The sequence below is a fragment of the Erithacus rubecula genome (assembly GCF_903797595.1).
Source record: "Erithacus rubecula genome assembly, chromosome: 13".
Classification (NCBI taxonomy): domain Eukaryota; kingdom Metazoa; phylum Chordata; class Aves; order Passeriformes; family Muscicapidae; genus Erithacus; species Erithacus rubecula.
In genome coordinates this window covers 2,852,094-2,876,508 of record NC_136665.1, presented here as the reverse complement: position 1 = coordinate 2,876,508, position 24,415 = coordinate 2,852,094, and the positions used below count along the sequence as shown (strand labels likewise).

The window sequence follows — 24,415 nt, the reverse complement described above, 5'->3', positions numbered from 1 at the left end:
AGAGCTGGGCTACAAAATTCCCCTGTTTGGGGCTTTTTGTGGACTTTGATAAGCTGATATTCCATTGGTGTACAATAAATATGCTGCCTCGTAATGTTGGCCTTGGGTTTCTGGTTTTTTAAGTGCTTTTGATAGCTTGTTGTGCTCATTTTCAAATTGTGTGAGTTAAATGAACCCTAAGACATGGGTAGAAAGATATTTGGCACTTGTGGGGATTTCTGTAGCAGTTTCCATGTGTGGTGGAATTTTTTTTCTTACCTAGAAGAAATTGTTTTGCAATTGGCTTTTTACAAATTGAATTTTTTTTTTGCTTACTTTTGCTCCTAAATACCACAATGCACCTTATAAAACCAGTGCAAGGGGGAATAAAACCATTATTCCAAAACACATTTCACTCCCCTTCAGATCTGTTTGTCAGTATTTGGCACTGGCACCCGTGTGGGACTCTCCCTTCAGCCAAGGCTTGGAAAGTTTTAAATGGGAAGTAACTGAGCACTCCCAAGCTGCTGCTGTAGGGAGTAAGGGAAATGAGGTTTTGTGTGCCATTTGTATTCCCCTGGGGTTCTGAGCAGCTTTTCAAAGGGAAAGTGAGGAAGAGATTTCCTCCTGTGATTCCTATTGAGCCCAGCTATTGTGGAGGGGTTGTGGGAGCTGGAAAAAAAGCATAAAAATACCTGTAAGGACAGACCCATGAGAAAAATGGGGCTTATGGTTATGATGCTCATTGTGAAGTTTGTTCCCATCTGGGGTGGAATTCATCAGCTCTTTGTTAGGAAAGAGCTACTAGAATGCAACTGCAAAGCTGACACTTTGCCAGGACTGTGGATTTAATTTTCAGAAAGTGCCAGGGCATTTTTCACAGTCACAGATCACGACTCCCACCTTTTGGATGGGACACGAGGCTGGTTTTATTGGGAAAATATGGTTGCAGAAATAATTTGCTGGGTGTATAAATAGCATCTGCATGTGGTTGTGTTCCTCAGGAGGAGAAGAGGAGCCATCTGAGCTGCCAAGCAGCACAGATAAATTGTATCTGGAAAAGAAAAGTATTGGTTGCAGGAGGACAGAGGTAATTGGGACCATATGTTGTTCCTCAACTGAGCAGTCATGTATTACAGTGCAAAGAGCTGAGACAGCTCCACACTCATCCCTGAGTTGTTTTGTAGGTTCAGTGATGGCCTTGAGTTCTTTGGGGCTATGAAAACCCAAAAAAATTTGGTTGTCCTCTCAACAGGAGCCAGTGGCTGAGCTGGGAATCCAGAGCCAGAGGTGAGCTTGGCTGTGGGGCACCAGGGAGCAAACAATGCCTCAGGTATTGTCACCAAACAGCTGAAAAAGCTGTAAGAGTGATGGAAAAATGGGGTTTTCTTCAGTTCTACAGGAAGGAATGCTGCTCCAAGATCTGTGGGAAGGGAATAGTGTGGACTGGGGCTGGAGGCAGAAGTGGCACAGGAGCGTGGTGCATGTGAGGGGCTGTGCTGCACAGAACACATTTTTACAAAAAACTTTACTGGAGAATGTTTGTCCCAGGAAGCAGGGAATGTTCAAGTATGAGCAAATATTCAGATTATTCTGTGTAAATTTGACCTCTGGCTCTCTGAAGGCCAATGGAGCAGGACTTTGCAGGGCCCAGGGGGCACATTAGCAGCAAGCAGCATCCAGATGACATTTCAAACACTAAATACAGCAACTCCCTCTCCTCTTATATCCCATCTGTCATTGTTCTGTCTGTCTGGCTAATTTACTGGAGTCTGGTCATGTGACAGTTTATTTATCTTCACCACAGACTTGTTCCATGTATCTAAGATTTCCCGTTTGGCTGAGGGAAGGGAATATTGCTGCAGTGCAATTCTTCACTTGTCTGAGAGATAAGCTACCAAAATCCCAATGTGCTCCCCTGGAGCAGTGTGGTAGTACCCCCAAACAGTTCTTGATCCTGTGTTTTATCATTAGAAACCACAAATCATCTGTCCTGATTTAAAAACTAAGTCTGCTGTAGTAGAGGATTGCTGTTGTTAATCCTGCACCTGTCCTGACAAAATGCTGTTCCATGATGGAAATTGCACATGTAGTGCAAATTTACTCTTGCTCCCTTTCCTCCTTCTTGTTGCTGTTGTTTCATTCCTGCTTGGCTTCATAAAATGAGATTTACAGGGGGGCTGGAATGATCCTTGCAGCCTGGAGAGCATGGCCAGGCTGGGAGCTGGCTGGGGAGAGGAATTGTTTGTGCTTTGGTAAAAAATTCAACAGATGCTGCTCCTCTTGTCTGGAGATCTTCCCAAAACCAGCAGAAACAGGGACAGGGCAGCACCTTGGGGGCAGAACCAACAGGTGAATAATTACATTCAGACTGGAAATTCATAATCCAAGGGATTTCCTCTACCTCAAAACAGCTCTTAAAGCATAAAGTCACCCCTGACTGTGCTACCCCAGATGTGTCTCTGCCTCCCAGTATTGCTCTGCTCCCCTTTTCCCATCACTTCATTTCCCAGCAGCAAGGGGGGTGAAGAATTGCCATGCCAGCTGTCCCAGGGTGTTCATGCCTCTCTCTGTGGTGTGTTTGTGGTGTGAAGTGGAAGCATGTGGTTAGGATACTGCTGGGAGCCAAGGCTTTTCTCAGGCTGCTCAAAAACCAAAGTATTACAACAATAATTAAACACCTGCCAGAGACAGAAAGCATGTTTTCAAAAAAGTGTTGCCTTCTTGGACCAATCAGCCTTTTGCATTCTGTGTATTGCACGAACTACCCTATATAAGCGTGGTGTTTCTTTCTCTTGCTCCTCCATCACACAAGGACTTTTTGCATTATCCTTTCCCCTCTCCTGTAGCCAAAATGCAGCAGAAGCAGGGGAGAACAGGAGCAGAGTTTCAGCAGTGCCTGCTCTGGAGGTTTATATCAGCACTGGGGATTTTCTGTGATGGGAGAGCCCCTTTCCCTCCCCAGGCTGCTGGAACATGATTCCCATGGGAGCCTTTCCATGCTGCTCCCCCTGAGCTGCTCTCTGATCTCTCACACAGGTTGAGTTTGCAGAGGAAAACTCTGCTTGGAGCACTGAGAATGTGTATGGCAGTGGCCTTTGCATTGTAAATAATGAACATTTCCCAGGATGAAGTTTGGAGGAAGTGTGTGGAGGTGAATTTTTTGATGGAGAGGAGGAGCATGTGTGATTTTTTTTGGGTTGGTTTTTTGTTGTTTTCTTTTTCTTTCCCTTCTCTGCTTTTCCAGAGCACTCTAACTGGAAGATATAATGGCTGTATGAATTGCTATTTAATCAGGGATGCTAATTAAGCCTTAGCTCTTTAATGCTTTCATGGGAGAGCTGTATATGATTTGCAGTGGCTGGAACTGCAGTTGCAGGCAATTGAGCTCCTCTTGGCTTTGTAGGACCTGAAAGTGCAATTTTCTGAGGGATAATCAGGGCTCTGAGAGATCCTGTCACCTTTAACATTCCCCCTGGACTGAGGGTAGGAGATGTTTGGAAAAGGAAATATTCTAAAGCAGCAAGGTAATGAAACAATGCAATCATTTCAGATTTTAAGCAGCCGTTTTGGAGTGTATAATTACAGTGGCACATCCACTTTTATGGCACAGTTAATATAATTGGAGGTTAAATATAAAGCCCATTAGGGAAAAGAAATTTTGCTTGTTTTTTCACTTGTTTAATTCCATACTGAAATTGAAGATAGTTTTGAGCTAGGGTTGTGTGCTGCCTTATCAGATGGCAGAATTCCCACTTCTGGGTCTGAGAAATCCTTTCCAAACAAGTTGGTCCCACCAGCAAGTGAAGGGAGACATTTAAGAAGTGGCACAAAATGTGTGGAACACTTGTCAGGCTTGTGAAGTACAGTCAAAACCAACCCAGAGCTACATTTTCACCAGAGAGCAAGCAGGTCTGTGATTAAGAACAGGCTGGGATTTGGGGGGTTTGAGGGGTTTTAGTCCCTCAAATGTTGTATTTTGGTAGCTGAGATCTGTGATACAGTGTGGTGGTCACCTTAATTAAGGATGTCAGAGCCTGGCATCCAAAAATCTGCCATTTCTGCGTGGCAAAAGGGACAGAAGTGAGAAGAAAAATGGAGAGAAATATTCATATTTCTCCTTCTTGATCAGAATTATTCTTGGAAAAGCAGTCTGCCCTTAGGAGAAGGGTAATTCAGAGACATTTCAGATACTTGAAGCCTGAGAAATAAAGCACAAGATGGACTTTTAGACTAAAGATGGACTTTTTTTAGATTAACTTGTGGTCCCTAATGACAGCTCTTGAGACTAGAGGGGTGTTTATTTTGCCTTTGGCAGGGTCCCCTCTCCTTCCCCCTTTGTGCTGTGGCAGCCACCTCTCAGCAGGGCAGCTGGGGGTGGGAAGGTGAGGACTGGGAGCAGAGATGTCCTCACCAGCAGGGTCACAGCAGTCCCAGAGCAGAGCTGGGGCTGTGCCTGCTCCCTGCAGCCTGGGCAGCTTCCCTTTCCATGTGCTCCTGCCCTGCCATTCCAGCTGGGTGCCATCCACCAGAAAACGATTTCCCAGCACAGCCCTGCCATGGCCAGCAGGTGCTGATGTCCCTTCAAGAGAGGCTGAAATCCCCTGTGCCAGCACAGCCAGGCAAATCCCCAAACTCAGCAAGTCAGCTGGGCCCTGGAAATGCTCCAGTGGGTAATTTGATGAGCTTATTCAACAGGGCTGTGTGTGGCAGCTGAGCTGGCATTTTTCTGAGCCTTTTTAACTGATGGAATGCTGGAATGCCCTGCTTGGTGCTGATTCTGTGGTGCCTGGGATCTTCCCACCAGCACTCTGGGTTTTTTTGTGAAGAATTTGAAGAATTTTAATCAAATCCATAAAATAAAATGTAGAAAAGCAGAAATTGTGGTTGACAATAAATGGAGGCTCTTTTTGCTTTGCATTTGGAACCTGTATTGGAGCTGGGATTAGTGATGTCCTTGCAGTTTTATTCTCTGCACTGGTTTGATTTTTAGCTTATTTCCAGCCTGCCCCTCTTTTGATCAATCCCCAAAGGCAAAGAGGAAAGTTGTTTATGGCACAGATAGTCAGACTTCAGATGCTAAAATCTCCCCAAGGACCTGGATACACAATTGCTGCTGAAATGCTCATTCCAAAATGTGGAATTGGTGAGACAAATCCTTTGGATGATGCAAATTGCACTTGGATTTTGGGAGGGGGGGAGGACAGGCATTGTGTCAGCTGCTCTTTTGAAGTTCATGGTGACTTTTGGAGACCTGAATATTCCCTTCCACAGGAGCTCTGCCCCTGGAGGTGTTTGCAGCCACCTGATCCCCCAGAGCTTGTTGGGTGAGGAAAACTTTGTGGAAATGTGGAAAACTTTGTGCTCTAGAGTCAGACCTGCTCTTCCTGAAGAGCACCAGACTCTTGTTCCAGCTTGATCAATTCCTGTTAGATGGCTGTGACCATTTCACCTTTCTTTATTTTTTTGCCTTTGCTGTAAAACAGACAAATGTTCCTGGATTGATTTTTGCCCTCTGAAAGCTGCTCTGTGTAACTCCCTGGCAGGGAGGAATTGCTGCTGCTGAGAGAACTCACAGGCATCATGCAAGATCAATACCTACCCCATTTGTCCCAGTGTGAAAACACATGTTTTCCCAAGCTCTGCTGCATGGATTTACCTGGAATTCCTCTCCTGCTTGGCAAGGTTGTCTGGGCAGTCCTGAGATGCTGCTGGAAGTGGAATCCATCCATCCCATGCAGCCCCTGTGGTGGGGAAAAGTGAAACCCATGAAGGGAAAAGCATGAAGTGTGGCAACAGAGGAATAGCTGCCAATCCATCCTAAATATCACTGGATGCCTGCTGATAGATAACATTCCTCATCTATTATCCAAAAGCAGCTGAGAAGACACATTTTCCTGATTGTCCAAACAAACACCCATCTCCAGGCTGTTTTCTCAAACAAATTAATTTATTATTGCACCTGTGATGGCCTGAGGGCTCTCTTCTCACATCTCCACTGGAGAAATTCTGGCACAATAATCTAATTCGGACTCCCTGAGATTAGGGGTCATTTGCAACACCTGAGTGTTGCTCCATGGGGTATTTGTACATTCCTTTTTGCCAGGGAGGATCTTCTCTGCCAGCTCAGGGGCACAAGCAGATTTAACAAGTGGTTAAAGGTAGGATTTCCAGATGTGCCTCAGGAAACTGAATTTTTGCTGATTATCAGTTACAGATCTGCCCCAAAGCAAGGTCAATAGAGAGAACTGAGTGTTGCTGTTGGGCCACGTTGAGTTTTTTGTTTATTTTCATACATGTGTCCTTTACTACAAGTTGGAATTTAGGGAGCTTGAGGAATTTTAAAGATAAACACTGAAAAATGTCATTTCTTGGGTGAATCTGAAGCACTGATTGAGAAGTAGGGGGTTTATTACTCTTCCTGTTGTGCTGCCTTAACCCAAAAGTCAGCCCAGCTGGAGTTCTTGGAAGCCCAGCTGTGGGAGAAGGTTTGAGCTGTGTTGTTATCACTGCTAATTTCATTAATAATAGAGCTGCTGTCCAGGAAGAGACTGAATTCCTGAACCAGAAATCTGCTCAGGCTTTAAATGCTTCAGTTGCAAGGTGGTTTTGTTTACTCTGAGAATGCATTCCCCACCACAGCTGCTGTTTCAGATCTTTTAATGTTGGTTTTATACGTGCTCACAGTCATTAGTTTGCAAATGATGATTGGATTGGCAAATTAGAATCCTTCACCCTTGGCAAGTGCCACAAACCTTGCAGTTGGAAGGCTGTGAAAGTCTGAGGGGGTGAAAAAGCAGTTCCAAAAAATAAAAATAAAAAAAAGGAGAGGAGAAACACCAAACCAAATTATTTGCTGCAGTAAATGAGGTTTTTTCTGATGTAACTAAATGCATATAACTGGGTTGGGCTTTTTTTTTTTTTTTTTTTTTTTTTCCCTATAGAGTCAAGTGAGATTAAAGTGGTATCAGTATGACTGTTCAAATCCTCAAGTGTAGATCTGGAAAAATATTTCCTGATATGCTCTATCAGGGCAGGCAGATGAAAATAAAGCTGTCAGTCCTGCAGATAGCAGCAGACTCATCCATTTTGAAAGCAAGGCAAGCACTGTGTGCACTCTTACCTGATATGAAAACACATTTTTCTTCCTTAAACTGCTTGCTGATGAACTGTGTACCTTTGGGAAACAAGGCAAGCTTAACCTAATCTCCTCCAAGGGAAAAAAAAAAAAATCACACCTCCCCTGTGTCATATTTTTGCTTGAGAGGTTTATTATTCAAACAAATGGTGTGGGGGGAAGCTAACTCCTTCCTTTGCCTCCTCGAGGCTTTAGACTGAAAAATATGCCCTAGAGATCAAAGAAAATGTGTTTTGTAGTGGCTGGGAGTAAATAATTCAACTTCTGCCTCTGAATGAGCAGCTGTCCTCAGAGCAGAGGTGGTCAATGGGCTCCAAGGGAGGATTTAACCCTTTGGGCAAGCCCTGCCCTGTCACCAGCAGGGCTCCCCAAAAACCTCTGCTGTCCTCAGAGCTGGCACTGACTTTACCCAGTGACCTGTTCCACCTGGCACCTGCAGCTTGCTGCTCCCCTGCTCACTGCTCTAGGCTGCTGATCCACCACCCCAGCTAACCCTGTTCCAGTGTGGCCTCAGCATCCCTGACTGAGCTCTCCAAAACTCTTCTGGGGCACAGACCAGGGCCAGATGTTGACAGTGGCAGAATTAACCTTGCTCCCGGTTTGTCCTGAGTTCTCCTTGAAGCCTTAGGATGTGTGTGAACCTTATTTTTGTGCTGGGTAAGAGCAGCAGGCTTTGGGCCATGACAGAAACCAGCATTTGGTGCTGTGTGCCTTCCTGACCCTTTCAGCTGCTTGGCAAAGTCACTGCTGGTGCATGGATGTCTGCTGGTAAGTGTGCTGAAAATATAAAAAAAAACCAAAAAACCCACAAATCAATTCCTTCATGAGGCAGGAAATTGTTACTCCTTCATCATTGCATTTGGCTTGATGCTTGTTAGAGTAGGAAAAAATAACCCCCCAAATGTTTCATAACAAAAAGCATGGAGCAAGTAAAACATCAGCTACTGATTTATTGCTGCTGTATTTCCACCATCAGTTTACAGCTGTCTTTGATGAGGAAAGCACGAGCCCAGTGATGGAAAGAGCTTTTTGTCCATAAGAGCTGTTTGTAGGAATTGAGTACCTGCAACAGATAGAAATTGGAAGGAGTATTTTTCCATGTTCACACTGCAGTGAGTAAAGTGGATGCTTGAAATACATTTATTTTTATTTATTTACTTTTATATTTGAAATTACTGACTTGATCCTGAGTGAGGAGAGTTGTTAGTGGATGCCCAAGGCATGCCTGAGGAGATTGTTAAATATATTTATTTTGACCAAAGCAGCAAAGCTTCAAGGCTTCTTTGCAGATAGAAAGCTCCAGATAGATAAAAGCAAAATTCTAGTGATGGCTTTCAATGCATGTGCTTCACACTGGAAATCTTTGTATGATACTCCCATATATTCCAAATAAACCTATTTAAACCATCACTGTATCAGGTAAAAACCACCCAGATGCACTTTTAACCTTATAAATAAAATACCACAGCACAGATATGACTGCCCTGGAGCAAAGGATGTCTCCAGAAAGGAATCCCAAGTCCCTTCACCCAGGGCTTGGCATTCCAGACACATGCAGGGCAATGTGAGCAGGGGCTGCTCCCAGACCTCAGGTATCACCTGACAAACCCAAATTTGAGCCCCAAAGCCAAGCAGAGACTTCCTGCCAGGAGCTGTGAGAATTCAGGAGGTTTGCATCTCTCAAAGGCCAATTAGTTCCAGGAAGTTGATCTGAGGTGCTGCTGAGTTGTTGTTAGGGGAATTAGGGCTGGGATTCAGGGCTCCAAAATCCCCCCAAACACATTAGTGCTGGTTCAGAGCAATGCCAGGATTCAGAACAGGCTCTGACCCCAGTGCTTGTCTTCAGGAGAGGCTGGAAATGCTGGGGGACAGGCGTGAAGCCTTGCCCTGCTGGCACTGTCATGCAATTGAGCCATCAGCCAAACCAGCAAGGACTGGTCTGGACCACTTGCAAAATGCTCAAATTTCTCTTAAGCTTCTTATTTCTATTATTTTTATTTTTTTTTTATTTTATTTTTTTTAACTGAAAAGAGAACAAGTTGTTCTATTTATCTCCTGCCCTCAGATTGTTTGTCCTTATCACTTCAAGCCAGAAAGTTTTATAGATTTGCAAAGCACCTCGATATTGCAGCTCCAAGCTCCTGATTTGGCAGGAGGGGTGAGGGGAGGAAGAATTTCTTGTTTCCATTTAAACTGCTTTTAGTTCAGACTGAAATCCCATTTAAACCTGAAGGTTTGGATTGAAGTTTGTGGATCAAAGGAAACAGAACAGATAGAGAACGTGGCTTTAGCTTGGAGCTATAGCTGAAAAAGGTAACCTCAGATTCAGGGCTTTTCTTCTCTCTATTGCACCCCCTCCAAAATGAAATGATTTTTCCAATTTCTCCTGCCAAGAGTCTTAACTGCATTAACATGTGCATGTGCCTGCAGCATTTTTTTTGTTTGCTTTGCTCTGTATGATAACTGCATGTAAGAATCACAAATGTAAAGTATTTTCTTATTTAGAAAAGAGGGCTTTAAAAGAAGCCAGGAGCTAAAATGTAGAGGAAGCCCCAAAATTAGAATCCTTTGGATTAGCAGTGTTGGCAGCTGCTGTTGTTGAGAGCCTTTGTAAACCAGGAAACAGCATCTGCCAGAGCTGCCTCCTCTCCACCAGGCTTGGGGAAGTGCAAGCCTTGAGCTGGGCTAAAATTGGAGAAGAAGTTTTGTGGGAGTTGTGTGGGGGAAAAAAAAATAATTACAATAAAATGATAGAAACTGAAAGAAACTCGACTTGCACGAAGGTGGCACAGCCAGCTCTGAAATAAAGGGGATAATCCAGCTCTGTTTGTCAGAATGTATTTCCAGCCCTCCCTCTGATGCTGCCTGGTGGGTCTGGGAGCTGCAGACACCTTCCCCCTCTGGATGTCACCCAGAGTGACTTGCCCAGTCACACAGACAAAATCTGACCTCAGATGTGCCAAGGTGTCATCCCTGAACAATAACTCAGCCCTGGCCCTTTCAGGCAGAATTCTCAGGCTTGGGAGTGACTCAAATATCCCCAAAATCTGAAGCACTCACTGGGAGAGGCAGCAGAAGCACAAGGGAGACATCCAGAACAAAAATGTTGTATTTTTTTGGCTCGAATTCTGTTGGTTTTACCAATCAGTTTGAAGCTCTACTTGAGCTTGAATTGATCTTCAGAGCTCTAATTCTTCTTCAGCACTGCTTTGCAGAAATGGTTTTTCTTCTCCTTCTGGCTTCATTCTTAAGTACGAAATTGAAATTTGGGTGTTTTTAAATCTAATAGAGAATTGTAAACACTTAAACCTTTATTTTTCTCTCTCCACCTCACCCCACAAAGGTGAAGATGCACTAAGAGCCACAGCAAATTCAGATTAGAGATCCATTTTAAAACTGTGTTGTGTCTAAATTCAGTTTGATTGGGAGCTGTGTGGGAAATTAGAGGAGGGGGAACACCAAGAATTTGGTGAAAACCTGGGTGTTTGGGGCAGGTTCTGTGAATTTTGGCCCTTGGCATCTTGGTCAAAGTGTTCAGTGTTGCCTTGGCTGCTGCTCCCCATCGATGCTGGGCTCTGACACAAACCAGGAGCCACTCACAGGCTGCTGATCAAAAGCCAATGTTCCCTTTAAATATGAGAAATCCAGGCTGCAGTGATGTTCCTTCTGCTGCATTCTGACATGTGCTTCTACCTACTCCCACCCAAAACAATAACACTTGAAGAAAATGACACAGCAACAGATGGGAGCTGCCTCCAGTCCCCAAACAACCCAAAACCCTGGGGGACTGGAGCAGCACAGGAGGCAGACACAGCATTTGGTATCATGTTTTCACATCATGTTCTCACCAAAGGAAATATTTTACATGAGGGATGTGGCATCTCCAGGTAATTTGTGTTGGCTGTCACAGGTTTCCAGAACCCCTGGTCACCCCTCTGCTGAGTGCCCAGGGCTGACTCTGGCACATTCAGGGCAGCAGCACCACCTTCCCCATTCCCTTTCCCTCATGGAACACTGCCTGCCAGCAAATTTGGCTCTGGCATGCCAGGGCATTCCTGTTCTTCGGGAAGAGAAATGGCACAGAGCTTAGAGATTGGTAAAAATTAAATAACAAACACCACCTCCAACACTTACACTGAGATTTATTCTTTTTCCCCCAGAGACTATGGTTCACCGTGATCCTTGCTGAAGCTTTTATGTGCTTTTATTTGCCTTTATTTGCTTCCACGAGGCAAAAAGTCTTTCATACTTAGTCATTTGTACATGCTGGAGATGAAAAGAGGCCGTGAGGAGAGTGTAGCAGCCTTATTATTGAAGGTTAAGGCATTGCACTGGCACGCAAAGAAACTCTGCTCTAAATTCTGCTCCAGCCTCCTGCTTGGGCAAATTACTTTGCCTTTCTGAGTACTTGCTGCTCCCTTTTTCTGTGCTGGCTTCCTGCATTGGTGTGTCTCCAAGGACAGGCTTTGTGCAGCCCCTGGGCCAGCAGGAGCCCGCTGCCCCCAAGGCAGGAAGTCAGAACTGCCCAACTCCTGCCCACTCAGCTCCCCCAGGCACCAGCTCCAAAAACTCCAGAAATAAAAGGTGAGGAACAACAGGGGGAAAGGGCTGGGAGGGCTCTTTATCACCCTCATCTCCCCCCAGGTAAGGGGAAGGGAGAAGGGAAGCAAATCTTGTGATGGATGGTACTTGTGAGTGGGAGCCTTTGATTTCTGTTCAGCACAGGGCAGTAAATCCACTGCTCCACTAGCTTTGGATTTGGTTTTGTGTCTGTGGCCAGGATGGACCAGGAATGTTGGGTTATTTCCTGGGGGTCAGCAGAGGGATAATGGAACCTGCTGTAGCATCCACCCCAATGCTGCCTGGCACCACTTGTGTCCTTTTCTGAGCCTCTCCCTGATCCCAGATACTGCACTTTCTAGGAACCACTTGTGTCCTTTTCTGAGCCTCTCCCTGATCCCAGATATTGCATTTTCTAGGCATCACTTGTGTCCTTTTCTGAGCCTCTCCCTGATCCCAGATGTTGCATTTTCTAGGCACCCCTTGTGCCCTTTTCTGAGCTTCTCCCTGATCCCAGATGTTGCATTTTCTAGGCACCACTTGTGTCCTTTTCTGAACTTCTCTGTGTTGAATTTTCTACCCTGCAAACCAGTGTGGGCTCCCAGGGAAGGCCTTGGGGTCTGCATAACAATTAACACCAATTAAGGCTAAAGAATGACACCCAATCAATGTAAAGAACAATGAGCAAACCCATTTTTATGCAGCAGTAACTTGTATTATCACTCTGCTCCATTAAACTTCAGATGGATGGGAGTAGAACCAGGAGTCCAAATAAATATGGGAATGCTGTCCTTGCTTTTCTAAAGCACATCCTATTTACTATGTGGGAGTGGGCATTATATTATCTTTATTAACTGTTATTATGTTTATTTTTATTTATTATTTATTATATTTAATCAGTCTGGAAGCTAAAGATAGAGATTTTAGGAGAGACTTTATTGCAAAGGAATACACCAGTGCAAACAGCAAGGGAAGCACCATTCCAGAAGGTGGGAATCACCAAAGCAAGCAGGTACCCCCAGAGCCATTTGGTTCTGTTGTGAGTTGCTAGAAATCTGTCTGAAGTTGGGCCCAAAATGTTGTGGTGTGTAAATATAAAGTAGTAGGAGCAGATGGTGCTAGTGTGGGCTGAGGAAAAATTCCCTCAAAATAGTTTATGAGCACCCCCAGCCTTGTTAGAGCTCCTGGGACTGATCAGGAATTGATGTTAATCTCTGTAAAGTCGTTGTAAGGGATTGATTATCAGTTAATTTTGATGGAATTCCATGATGAGTGGAAAAAGCTTCTCCTCCCAGCATCTATTGTGTATTTTAAACAAAAATCTTACCAGGTCAGGAAGGGACTATCAGTACATGTTTGCAAAAATATATTGTAGATTTTGGAATGAGCCTCCTGCAGACTCCCAGAGGGGCAGGATCATTCTGCACATGTGGTCTAAGAGGGTTTTGCTGTATCCTGAGCCTGATGGTAACAAAAAGAACACAATCCATTGTTTTTCAGAAATAATCTTGTTATGGGGGCTATGTGGCCAGCACTTTTCATGATTTTGCATCTTGCATTTATTCTTTGTTTCTCTTTAATTTTAATGTGTTTTTTTTTCTTTAATTTTACTATGGTTTTTATCAGACTAATTACAGAATTTCTAATAATTGCCCAGCTACCCATTTGCTAGTAAATTCTTTGGAAATATGAAACTTAGGTTTTTTTTCAATGATTAAGTGATTAATATTTATTTAAGGATGTAACCAGGATATGTCCTTGATAGCAACACTGTATAAGGGACAAGCTCTCTCTGCAGGTTAGACTTCATATCAAGAGGGAATTTCATACCAGCAGAGCTACAGAAAATTATAAGTCTCATCACTGAGCAGAGCAAATACCTGCTCTTTGGGTTCTAAATTGCACAGGTGTCTCCTCATGAATGTCTGTATGCCAAAGAAATCTGGGCACTTCTGGTCACATTTTGTGGCTTTGGGGTTTGATCTTCATTTCTGGAGGTGAAGATTGGAAAACCCCAAAGCCGCTGATTTTCCTTCCTGCTGGTGGAGGGCCTGTCTCCAAGCCATGGTTAAATATGACATCCTCATGATTCCTTTGGATCCTGGTGGCAATTTGTGCATCCCATGAGGGACCATAAGTGCTATAGGAAGGCTGGTACCCTTTAAGGAGAGACAGACTATTTTTAGGAAACTATTTTCTTTCTTCCCTTCACATGCAGGCTCGGCTGTGTGGCTGGAGAGGAAATTTGTTTCCTTAGGGGTGGCTAGAACTGGGAGCAAACAGATGAGCTTTCATGATGAGTCTTAGAGCCTGAAGGGAAATTGTTTTTGTCAGGAAGGGACCTGGGGGGAGCTGGGACAGCAGCTGGACACCAGACCAGGGTGCCCAGGGGGGCAGAAACAGAGAGGACAGGGCAGGGACTGTCCACCCCAAACCCTGGGGCAGGTCTGGCCCCACACCCCAAGAGGAGCTGGAGGGGCTGGAGTGCCCAGGGCAGGGAACAGAGCTGGGAAGGGGCTGGAGCCCAGGAGAGGGGCTGGAAAGGGGCTCAGCCTGGAGAAAAGGGATCAGGGGCAATTTCTGGCTCTGCACAACTCCCTGGAGAGGGGCAGCCAGGGGGGATTTGGGATCTGCTCCAGGGAACAGGGACAGGGAACAGGCTGTGCAGGGCAGATTTAGATTGGATATATTGGATATTTTCCTGTGTTTCCCCCCTCACTGTGCCAGGCACGGTGTGGGAAGCAGGGACAGGGAAATCCATTGGCCTCTCCTGCTGCTCCTTTCCAGCCTTTGTCTCACCTCAGACCTCAGCTCTGGCTCCCCACTCCACAGCCTGCTTTCTTGGAAAAGATGCTCCAAGTCTCAGCTTCCCTCCTGCCTGACTCCTCTGCCCTGGGGCTCCCCACAGCAGGAATGTCCTCAGGATTGTCCCCTGAGTGCTGGCTCTGGGCATTGCTTCCACCTCATTTTCCACTCTGACCTCAGGACTGGCCTGGGGAAAATGGTTTTTGGAGGATTCAGAGAGCAGGATCTAAGAGAAGCACAGCCCAGCAGCCCAGGAAGGATGAATCTGATCTAACACCAGCCCAGTGGGAGCTCAGCTGCAGAGATGGAAGAGTTGGCAAAAGTGAAACCTGAGCATGGGCTCCCCTCTGCCAGGCTCAAACTGAGCCAGATCCTCCCTCTTTGTCCTTCTTGTGCTGCTCTTTGCAGCACCAGGTGACACCAAGGAGCTGGGCTCTGATGGGAGTGGATTCTCCACATCCATGCAGAATTTGTTTTAAATAAAATATTTGCTAGATAGATCTTGGTTCTGCCATCCAGCCTGAGCTATGCACAGACTTGCATGATCACATAAAATAAATGAAACCAGTATTATTAATTAATCTGGAACCTAAGCTTGCAGCAGCAAGAACAGGTTATAATTTCTGTAGGAATGGCAAAACTTGTCCAAGTTGTCCCAATGCCTCCTTTCTGGCCTGTGACATCTGTCTCAGATTGGAGCCTTTCCTTCTTTAGTGCCCTTAGGAGAAGGGCAAAGATGCCTTGGAACTGTTGGGGTTTTGATCAGTAGAGAATTAACTAAGGTCTTTCTCTGCTGCTGAAACCATGGTGGTGCCTTCTCCTGGTGAATATTTGGCCACCAATCACCAGCATTTCTGCCTGTGACACTGAGGCACTGACCTGCCCTGTTAAATTGCTTTCTGCAGGGCTTGGGGCACAGATCTGCACAGGGATCTGATTTTGAGGTTCTGATGCCTTTTCTGTCAGCACAACTGGATTAAAAAGCTGTGCCACAAGGCTTTCCCAGGTTTAACTCTGAAGTTCTGGTTGTTTCACAAATTTGTATTCTTTGGAGTTTGATGAGGTGTTTTACAGGGGACTTTGAAATGAGCTGGCATTTCCAGAAGTGGGTACTGGATCCCTGCTCTTCAGAAGTTTCCAAAATGGAGAATTCTGCTTTTCCCAATGCTAACATTTTTATAGACATATTGAAAATCACTTTCCACATCCTACTTTAGGCACCACAGTCTGGAGAGTGTATCTGATGCATTTCCTCCTACTGCCCCACTTCCTGGCCTGAGCCTGAGCAGAAATATTTGCACAACTGGCCATGCACAAATACAGATTCCCCTGCTTTTTGCTGCCACAAGCAAGAAACCTTGTGAAAGATGACAGCAATATTGGTGTTCACTTCCATGAACTCAACTCCTCCCATCCAATTCTGTGCAGTCCAGGAGAGGGAAGAATGCCTTTGTTGCAGTTTCCCTGGCAGTGCCCATGCCCCTGGCTGCTATGTGAGCTTGGCTCTCCCAGACCATTCTTCCCCAGCCTGGAGCAGCCCTGGTAACTGAAGTCAAGGAGGCTCCTTTGTGCCCTGAGGAATGTGGTGGGAAGCTGCTGTGCCCTTCCTAGCACACTCAGGGTGGCTGTGAAGGGATGGGGGAGCAAAGACAGAGCTGTGTGATGGATTTCTGCATCCCCTTCCCACAAAGCCAGCACTGGAGAGCTGTACCTGCTCTGCTGCCTGACAGCTGCAATTTGTATTTCCTCCTGCCCAGGCCAACCCACAGAGCTTACATAAGTGTATTTCTGTCCCATTCCATGTCAGAGCAATTTGAAATTTAAATCCCAGTGCTGTGGGATAGTGCCTAATCTGATTAGAGACCGTGCACCCAGGATCTTTGCTGCTGCACTGCCAGTTCTTGAAGGGTTTTGTAAGTCATAGAGCACTGCAGTTTATGGAAAGTGTGGATTGGAGGTTAGACTCCACTTCTGTTGTTGTAATTTGTTATCATTATTTCTTAGGCTTGGGAAAAGTTACTTTTCATAGTTTGGAAAAACCCCCACTTTCCAAACTGTGGAATTGAAGTATTTGTTCATTGTCTGATGCTGATGTGCTGTGAGACCATAAATGCACAAATTTCCAATGTCAGTAAAACCTGCACTAATGGCACCAGCACAGAAGCAAACTGGCCAATCCCCACCTCCATCCTCCCCAAAGGAGCCTCTGCTGAGCCTCTGGGTTTACTGCTGGCAAGGTTTGGGATACTCATGGTGTGTGCAGTGTTGTGTTGTGTCATAAATTTCAGCACACCCCCAGGTGATTGTTTGAACCACTGTTTTCAATGTTTTTTTAATATAAAAAGCCCCAAGCTGCCTGCCAGCCACCCCTCACCCTTGACACAAACGTGCTGGGCTGTCTTGGGAAGTCTCAGCATTACAGAGGTCTGGCCTCATTCCTCCAGGAGGTTCCTTGCTTTATTCCTGAAGATTCCCTAGCAGAGTCCTGCACTGGGCTGAGTTTCTCTCTGCATTCAGCAGTGGCTTTTGTCCCACCAGAGCTCTGCAGGGCCTGGGAGGGCTGGAGCAGCAGGACAGGCTGCATGGCCAGCACTCACTGCAGAGCCTGTTTGGAGACCTGAGGGGCTGAACCCCTGCTCCTCCCAACCCCTGCTCCTCCCAATCCCTGTTCTTCTCAATCCCTGCTCCTCTATATCTGTCCTCCTCTATTCCTGTTCCTCTATCCTTGTTCCTCAATCCCTGTCCCTCTATTCCTGCTCCTCCCAATCCCTGCTCCACAATCCCTGTTCCCTCCAACCCATTTCTCTCAATCCCTGTTCCTCTCAATCCCTGTTCCTCCCAATTCCTGTCCCTCTCAATCTCTGTTTCTCTCAATCCCTGTTCCTCTCTATCCCTGTTCCTCAATCCCTGCTCCTCTATCTCTGCTCCTCTCAATCCCTGTTCCTCTCTATCCCTGTTCCTCTATCCCTGTTCCTCTCTGTCCCTGTTCCTCTCTATCCCTGTTCCTCAATCCCTGCTCCTCTATCTCTGCTCCTCTCAATCCCTGTTCCTCTCAATCCCTGCTCCTCAATCCCTGTTCCTCTCAATCCCTGTTCCTCTCTATCCCTGTTCCTCTATCCCTGTTCTTACCAATCCCTGTTCCTCTCTATCCCTGTTCCTCTATCCCTGTTCTTACCAATCCCTGTTCCTCTCAATCCCTGTTGCTCAATCCCTGCTCCTCTATCCCTGTTCCTCCCAGTCCCTGTTCCTCCTGGCTTGGTTGCTCAGTTGTGGCTCAGGCATCATCCCTGAGAGCTGGAACTTCTCCCTCATTACTGACCAGGGATATACATGTAGACCTCTCCATGCAGGGTTGTGTTGTTGTAGGGGTTTTATGTTGGTTTAGGGGTTTTTTTCCTCTCATCCTTAACACACTCAGCCTCTTCCAACACTTGGAAACTCTGCTGGTGACAAAGCCCAACCCAAACACTAATTGCAGCAGGAACAAAAAATCTAATCTGGTTCAGGATTAGAAATCCCAGGGGCTCTGTGTCTGGGCAGCTCCCAGTTTTGGGGGCTCTCACAAGAGGAGCCCCCTTCTGCCCCCAGCATGATCCCTTTTCCTCCTGCACTGGGAAATGCAGTGCCTGGAATGCTGAGCACAGCTGGGAGTGCTGCAGTTTGGTACAGGAAACTGGGCAGCCTTGGGATGTGGAAAACTGGGTTTGAAAAGGGAGATACCTGTACGCAGGACTGGTGGGGATGTAGAGATGGATTTTCCCTCTCTGAGTCCCATCCTGAAGTGGAACAGAGAGGAAGGCAGGTTACAAACACCAACCTTGTTCTCTCCTCACCCCAACCACACCTACACCTGATTCCTCTACAGCTTCCAACCAAAAACTTTATTTTTAACAGTGGGATGTGGCTTAATAATCATGCAGTGACCAGAAATGAGAATTCAAAGAAAAACACAGCCTTTACATATTTTTTAATGTTTCTTTTACCATAATTTTGACTAGAAGTGAATGTCTCATAGCCTCAATCCTCCCTTACAAAAATCTCTAAATAAAATGATTGTGGATCTCTGTGCCCAGTGTTACCAACACAAGGTGCAGCCTCTTCACCCTGGCCAGAGTTTTGTGTCTTGCAGCCTTTGGTTTGAGCACTGGGCTAACATGGGGCAAAAGGAGTTATCAGGAAAAAACAATAAATTGATTGTGGATGGGTCACAGGAGACATGAAAAGCATTATTTCAGTGTGTTTTTTCCAGCTGAAGCAGAGCTGTGGAAGTTTGTGGCAGCCACAAGCACTTAATGGTTTAAAATACCCCAGGTAATTTCTCATAATCTATATTTACTTCCTTGATTATTCTTTTATTTGGATTTTGAAAGTGTACCTAGCAACAGCAGTGGTGTTTTAAAAGGTCCACAAATGGCTGGAAACAGAAATGAGGAGTGAGCATTGCAGGCTGTCATCTTACTGTGCCTGTAATTTAAACTTCATCAAACATTTATCTTACATTAACAGCTAATTATAACCACATGTAAAACTTGACATCACCACCCAGGATTAGGTCCTGTTGCTTGATCTGCTTTATTGTTTAATTCCTTTGGGAGCATTTTAGGGAAAGGTGTTCCAGATAAGAGAAATTTCTGAATTCACTATGAATACACTATTAATGGTGGCAACTGCTATTTCTTGATCTACATTTTTAATTATTTCTGTAGGTTCATAAGAGATCTATAGGGACAAAATATAATCAGTGGGTCTCAGAGATTGTTTTGGTTAATAGAGAACATTATAAATTCAGTATTAATCTACTATAAATGTAGCAGCTTCTGTTTCTTGGCTGGTATTTCTTGAATTCTTTTTTGTGTAGACTCATGAGATATCTCTAGGGAAAAAGGATAATAAGTGGTCTTGGAGATTGTTTTGGATTAATACTGAACTTTTTAAATTCACAGTAATCCATTATTAAAGGTGGCAAGTGCTATTACTAGAATTTTTTGAAATTCTTTCTGTAGACTTGTAAGTGATCCATAGGGACAAAATGTAATCAGTGAGCCTTAGAGATTGTTTTGGATTAATGGTGAACTTTTAAAATTTACTGTTAACCCACTGTTAACAGTGGCAAATGCTACTTCTTTATTTTTTTAAAATTCCTTCTGTACACCCATAAGAAATTCATTGGGACAAAATAGAAGTGGGTCTTGGAGATTGTTTTGGTTCACAGTGAACACTCTAAATCCACTATTAATGGTGGCAACTGCTATTCCTTGATTTACTTTTTTTAATTCTTTCTGTAGACTCATTGGACATCTATAGGAAAAATTATAATCAGTAGGTCTTGGAGATTGTTTTGGATTAATAGTGAATGTTTTAAACACTATTAATCTCCTATTAAGGGTGGCAACTGCTATTTCTTGGTTTGATTTTTGTTGTTTTTTTTTTTTTTTATTTTTTCTGTAGACATGTAAGAGATTTATAGGGACAAAACATAATAAGTGGATCTTGGAGATTGTTCTGTATTAATAACTCTCTAAATCCACTATTAACAACTGCTATGCCTTGTTTTGGTTGTTTTTCTTTTAATTCTTTCTGTAGACTCTTAAGAGATCTATAGGGATGAAATATAATCAGTGGATCTCAGATTGTTTTGGTTAATGGAGAACATTCTAAATTCAGTATTAATCCACTCTTAAAGGTAGTAACTGCTATTTCTTGGGGTTTTTTAATTCTTTCTGTAGACTTGTAAGTGATCTATAGGGACAAAATATAATAAGTGGGTTTTGGATATTGCTTTAGATTAATCACAAGCATTCTAAATTCAGTATTAATGCACTATTAAACATGGCAACTGTTATTCCTTGGGGGATTTTTCAAAATATTTTTTCTGTAGACTTATAGGAGACCTATAGGGACAAAATAAGATCAGCAGATCTTGGAGATTGTTTTAGATTCATAGTGAACTTTTAAAATTTACTGGTAACCCACTATTAAATATGGCAAGAGCTATTTCTTGATTTTTTTAAATTCATTTTTCTGTGGACTCATAAGAGATCTATAGGAAAAAAATATAATAAATGAGTCTTGGAGATTGTTTTGTATTAATAGTGAAATCTCTAAATCAACTATTAAAGGGGGCAACTGCTGTTCCTTGGTGGTTTTTTTATTCTTTTTTTTTAAGTGATCCATAGGGACAAAATACAGTAAGTGGATCTCAGAGATTGTTTTGGATTAATCATGAACGTTCTAAACTCAGTATTAATTCCCTATTAAAGGTGGCAACTGCTATTCCTTGATTTTTTAGAAATCTTTTTTTCTGTAGCTTCATAGGAGATATACAGGGAAAATGATTGGATCTTAGAGCTTGTTTTGTAGGGATTCTCCCCTGATCCTGTTGAGTCCAGAACAAATCCCTAAGGCAGAGCCCAGCCCCACCATGAGGCCTTGGGCTGCTGCGAGTGTCTTGATGCCTGTGAGAGGCTCCCTGGAACAGAGTTAAAGGAATAAAATAGGGATTTATTAAAAGTCCTTCAAGGGATTCACCTTGGGCAGTGCAAGAACCTGGCCAGGGCTACACCCAAGATGGACCCTGGGTCATGAGTTTTTGCACTTTTATAAGTTTTGGTCCATTCCCATATTGGGGTTCATTGGCCAATTCCATCTCCAGGTGCTGCAGTCCCACCCTCCCAGATTTCTCTGCTGGTTGGACTTTTTTGGGGCTGAAGCTGCAGTGGTGCCCTTGCTTCTGGGGCTGGAAACTGATGAAATCCTGAGTGAGCTGTGAGGACAACTCGCTAGCACTTGAGATGAAGTTCAGAGTTATACAGTAAAGCAGCACAAAGGGTGGGAAATAGGACAGGTGAAACCTTGAGGCACAGTGTGAGGTGTCCTGTGTCACGCAGGTGGCCGCGGCTGAGGCTCCGTGTCCCTGTCGCGGGTGGATTGCCACGAGCCGCAAAGCTGCTGTCCACGTGGATGAAGTTCAGTTGTACAGTAACACAGCACAAAGGGTGGAAAGTAGGAAAGATAAACCTTGAGGCACAGTGTGAGGTGTCCTGTGTCACGCAGGTGGCCGCGGCTGAGGCTCCGTGTCCCTGTCGCGGGTGGATCGCCACGAGCCGCAAAGCTGCTGTCCACGTGGACTGGTGCTGAAATCTCCCGCCCCGCCGCCGCCAGAGCCTCGCCTGCCAAGCCCAGAGACATGGCCACCAACGGCACCAAAGTGGCGGACGGACAGATCTCCACCGAGGTGGACGCCTCCATCACCAACGACAAGCCCAAAACCTTGGTAGTAAAAGTGCAGAAGAAGAAGACGGACCTGCCCGACCGAGACACCTGGAAAGGGAAATTTGACTTTCTTATGTCCTGTGTAGGTTATGCCATTGGCTTAGGGAATGTGTGGAGATTTCCCTACCTGTGTGGCAAGAATGGTGGAGGTACGTTGGCCATGCTTTTGTATCACCATCCAGTTACCAACTCATCAGAACCCTGTTTTAATAGATTTTAAATTCATATCATTGGTTGTGATTGGGGATTGGAGTCACCATCCAATTACCAACTCATCAGAATGTGATTTTAATAAATTTTTCATACATATTGTTGGTTTTGATTGGGGATTGGAGTCACCATCCAATTACCAACTCACTAAAACCTGGTTTTAATAGATTTTTCGTACGTATCGTTGGTTTTGATTAGGGATTGGAGTCACCATCCAATTACCAACTCATCACAACCTGGTTTCAAAAGGTTTTTCATTCATATTGTTGATTTTGTTTGGGGATTGAAGTTACCATTCAATTTCAACTCATCAAAACCTGGTTTTAATAAATTTTTGAAACATATTGTTGGTTTTGATTGGGGATTGGAGTCACCATCCAACTACCAACTCATCAGAATGTGATTTTAATAAATTTTTCATACATATTGTTGGTTTTGATTGGGGATTGGAGTCACCATTCAATTCCAACTCATCAAAACCCAGTTTTAATAGATTTTTCATTAATATAGTTGGTTTTGATTGGGGATTGGAGTCACCATTCAATAATCCACTCATCAAAACCTGGTTTTAATGGATTTTGCACTCATATTATTGGTTTTGATTGGGGATTGGAGTCACCATTCAATTCCAACTCATCCAAACCTGGTTTTAATAGATTTTTCATTCATATTGTTGGTTTTGGTTGTAGACTCTTAGTTGGTTTTTGGGGGAGTTGCTGGAATTTTTTTAGGATTTTTTGAGGTTTTTTGGTTATGTTTTTGTTTTCTTGTTGGTTGATTGGTTTGGCTTGGCTTGGTTTATTAGGGGGGTTTTTTTGGCTTTTTTGTTTGTTTGTTTGTTTACTGTGGTGGTTTTTGGTGGCTTTTTGAGTTGTTTTTTTTATTTATTTTGGGTCTTTTGGGTTTTGTAGTGTTTTGGTTTGGGGTTTTGGTTTTTCATTCATTTGCTGTGAAGTCTTTGGGAGTTTTTATTATTTTTTGTTTTGTTTGGGATTTTTTGGGTTTTGTTGTTTTGGTTTTTTGGGTTTTTTGTTTGTTTGCTGTGGGGTTTTTTTGGGAAGGGTTGTTTTGTTTTGGGGTTTTTGGAGTTTTGTTTTTGATTGGTTTGTTTTTTGGTTTTTTTGGTTGCTTGCTGCGGTGGTTTGGAGGTTTTTTGTTTGGGTGGTTTTGGTTTCTCAGTGGTTTTGTTTGGCTTTTTTGTTTGGTTTTGGGTTTTTTATTTGTTAGGGGTTTTTTTTGTTTTGGGGGAGGGGTTTTGTTTGTTTTTTTTGCATTTTATTATTGTTGTTTTGGTTTGGGTTTTGTTGTTTTTGGTTGGTTGGTTGGTTTTTGGAGTTTGTTGCTTTCCACTTTTCTGGGATATTCAGAGCCATTTTGGAGTGTGGAGCTCTGCTTTGAGCTCTGCCCTGAAGTTTATTCTAACTCTACTGCCAGTTGCACTTTAAAGACCATAAAGTATCAGAGCAGAACTAAAGCACATTGCCCTCCACCCAACCCTTCAGCTCCCCCTTTTTTGGGATGAGTTTTGAGAGGATTTCATGGGGTTTGTAGCTGACTCTGAGCTCCCCACAAAAGGCTGGAAAGCAGCCAGGGCTGGTTAAAGCCTTTGTGCTCTCTGTGAGAGGTGAAGGCAACAAGGCTTTTGGATTTCAGCTTTTTACTTCAACAGAAAACATTTAAATCATGAGGAGTTATGTTTTTCCTTTTATTTTCACCTCTTGAGGTGCTGACTCAGAAGTGCATGTGTCATTTCCACTAACATCCAAGAGGAAAAAAACCCAGTGGGTTTCCTTTCATATACAACAGGGATGGAAACTGGAAATTCAGTTGTGTTTTTCCCCACCCTAACTGATTCTTTTGGAATTTCATTTTAGGTGCATTCCTGATTCCCTATTTCCTTACTTTAATTTTTGCTGGAGTGCCACTGTTCCTTTTGGAGTGTTCCCTTGGTCAGTATACATCTATAGGAGGCCTTGGAGTATGGAAGCTTGCTCCAATGTTCAAAGGTACAGTATAGATTCCAATTATTTCTCATTTGTTTCCAAATTGAAGAAATTTCACAAAGTGCCAGGCCAAGGATATTTCTTGTTGCCTTTCATTTATATTTAAATCATGATTTTTCTAGAGAAAACACTGAGTTTTTGAGGTGTAAATGATGGGCTATATTTTTTGTTCTCCATTAAAAATAGTAAGATTTAGGTGTTAGAACCACTACAAACTTATTTTTTGGACTTCAAAAACTCTTGGGGTCTTTTATAGAAATGCATAAAGACTGTTAGAAATATCCTATGCAACAGTAGTTATCTGAGCAGGTTTGGAATGGTTCACTGCAATTTGGTAAACTTTGGTGAATTTTTCACAGCTCACAGAGATTGGTATCACCTGTTTTTTTAATTGAAATTCAAAACCCAGACAGTTTTGGCAATTTCATACTGTATTCCTCAGGACAAA

At 43.9% G+C, this 24,415-nt stretch overlaps 1 protein-coding gene across 4 annotated transcripts in view; it reads left to right on the top strand.

Annotated features, from left to right (window-relative positions):
• Nucleotides 1-24,415, top strand: part of SLC6A1 (solute carrier family 6 member 1) — a 58,226-nt gene that overhangs the window by 18,386 nt on the left and 15,425 nt on the right. For 3 of the 4 annotated variants that reach the window (XM_079316777.1, XM_079316775.1, XM_079316776.1), the window contains exons 2-4: nt 21,370-21,404; nt 21,536-21,903; nt 23,839-23,970. In XM_079316777.1, the coding sequence (XP_079172903.1) occupies nt 21,669-21,903; nt 23,839-23,970 (367 nt within the window). In that variant the 5' untranslated portion in view covers nt 21,370-21,404; nt 21,536-21,668. Of the gene's footprint in view, nt 1-21,369; nt 21,405-21,535; nt 21,904-23,838; nt 23,971-24,415 lie in introns of those variants that run through there. The other variant, XM_079316778.1, reaches the window with a different exon arrangement.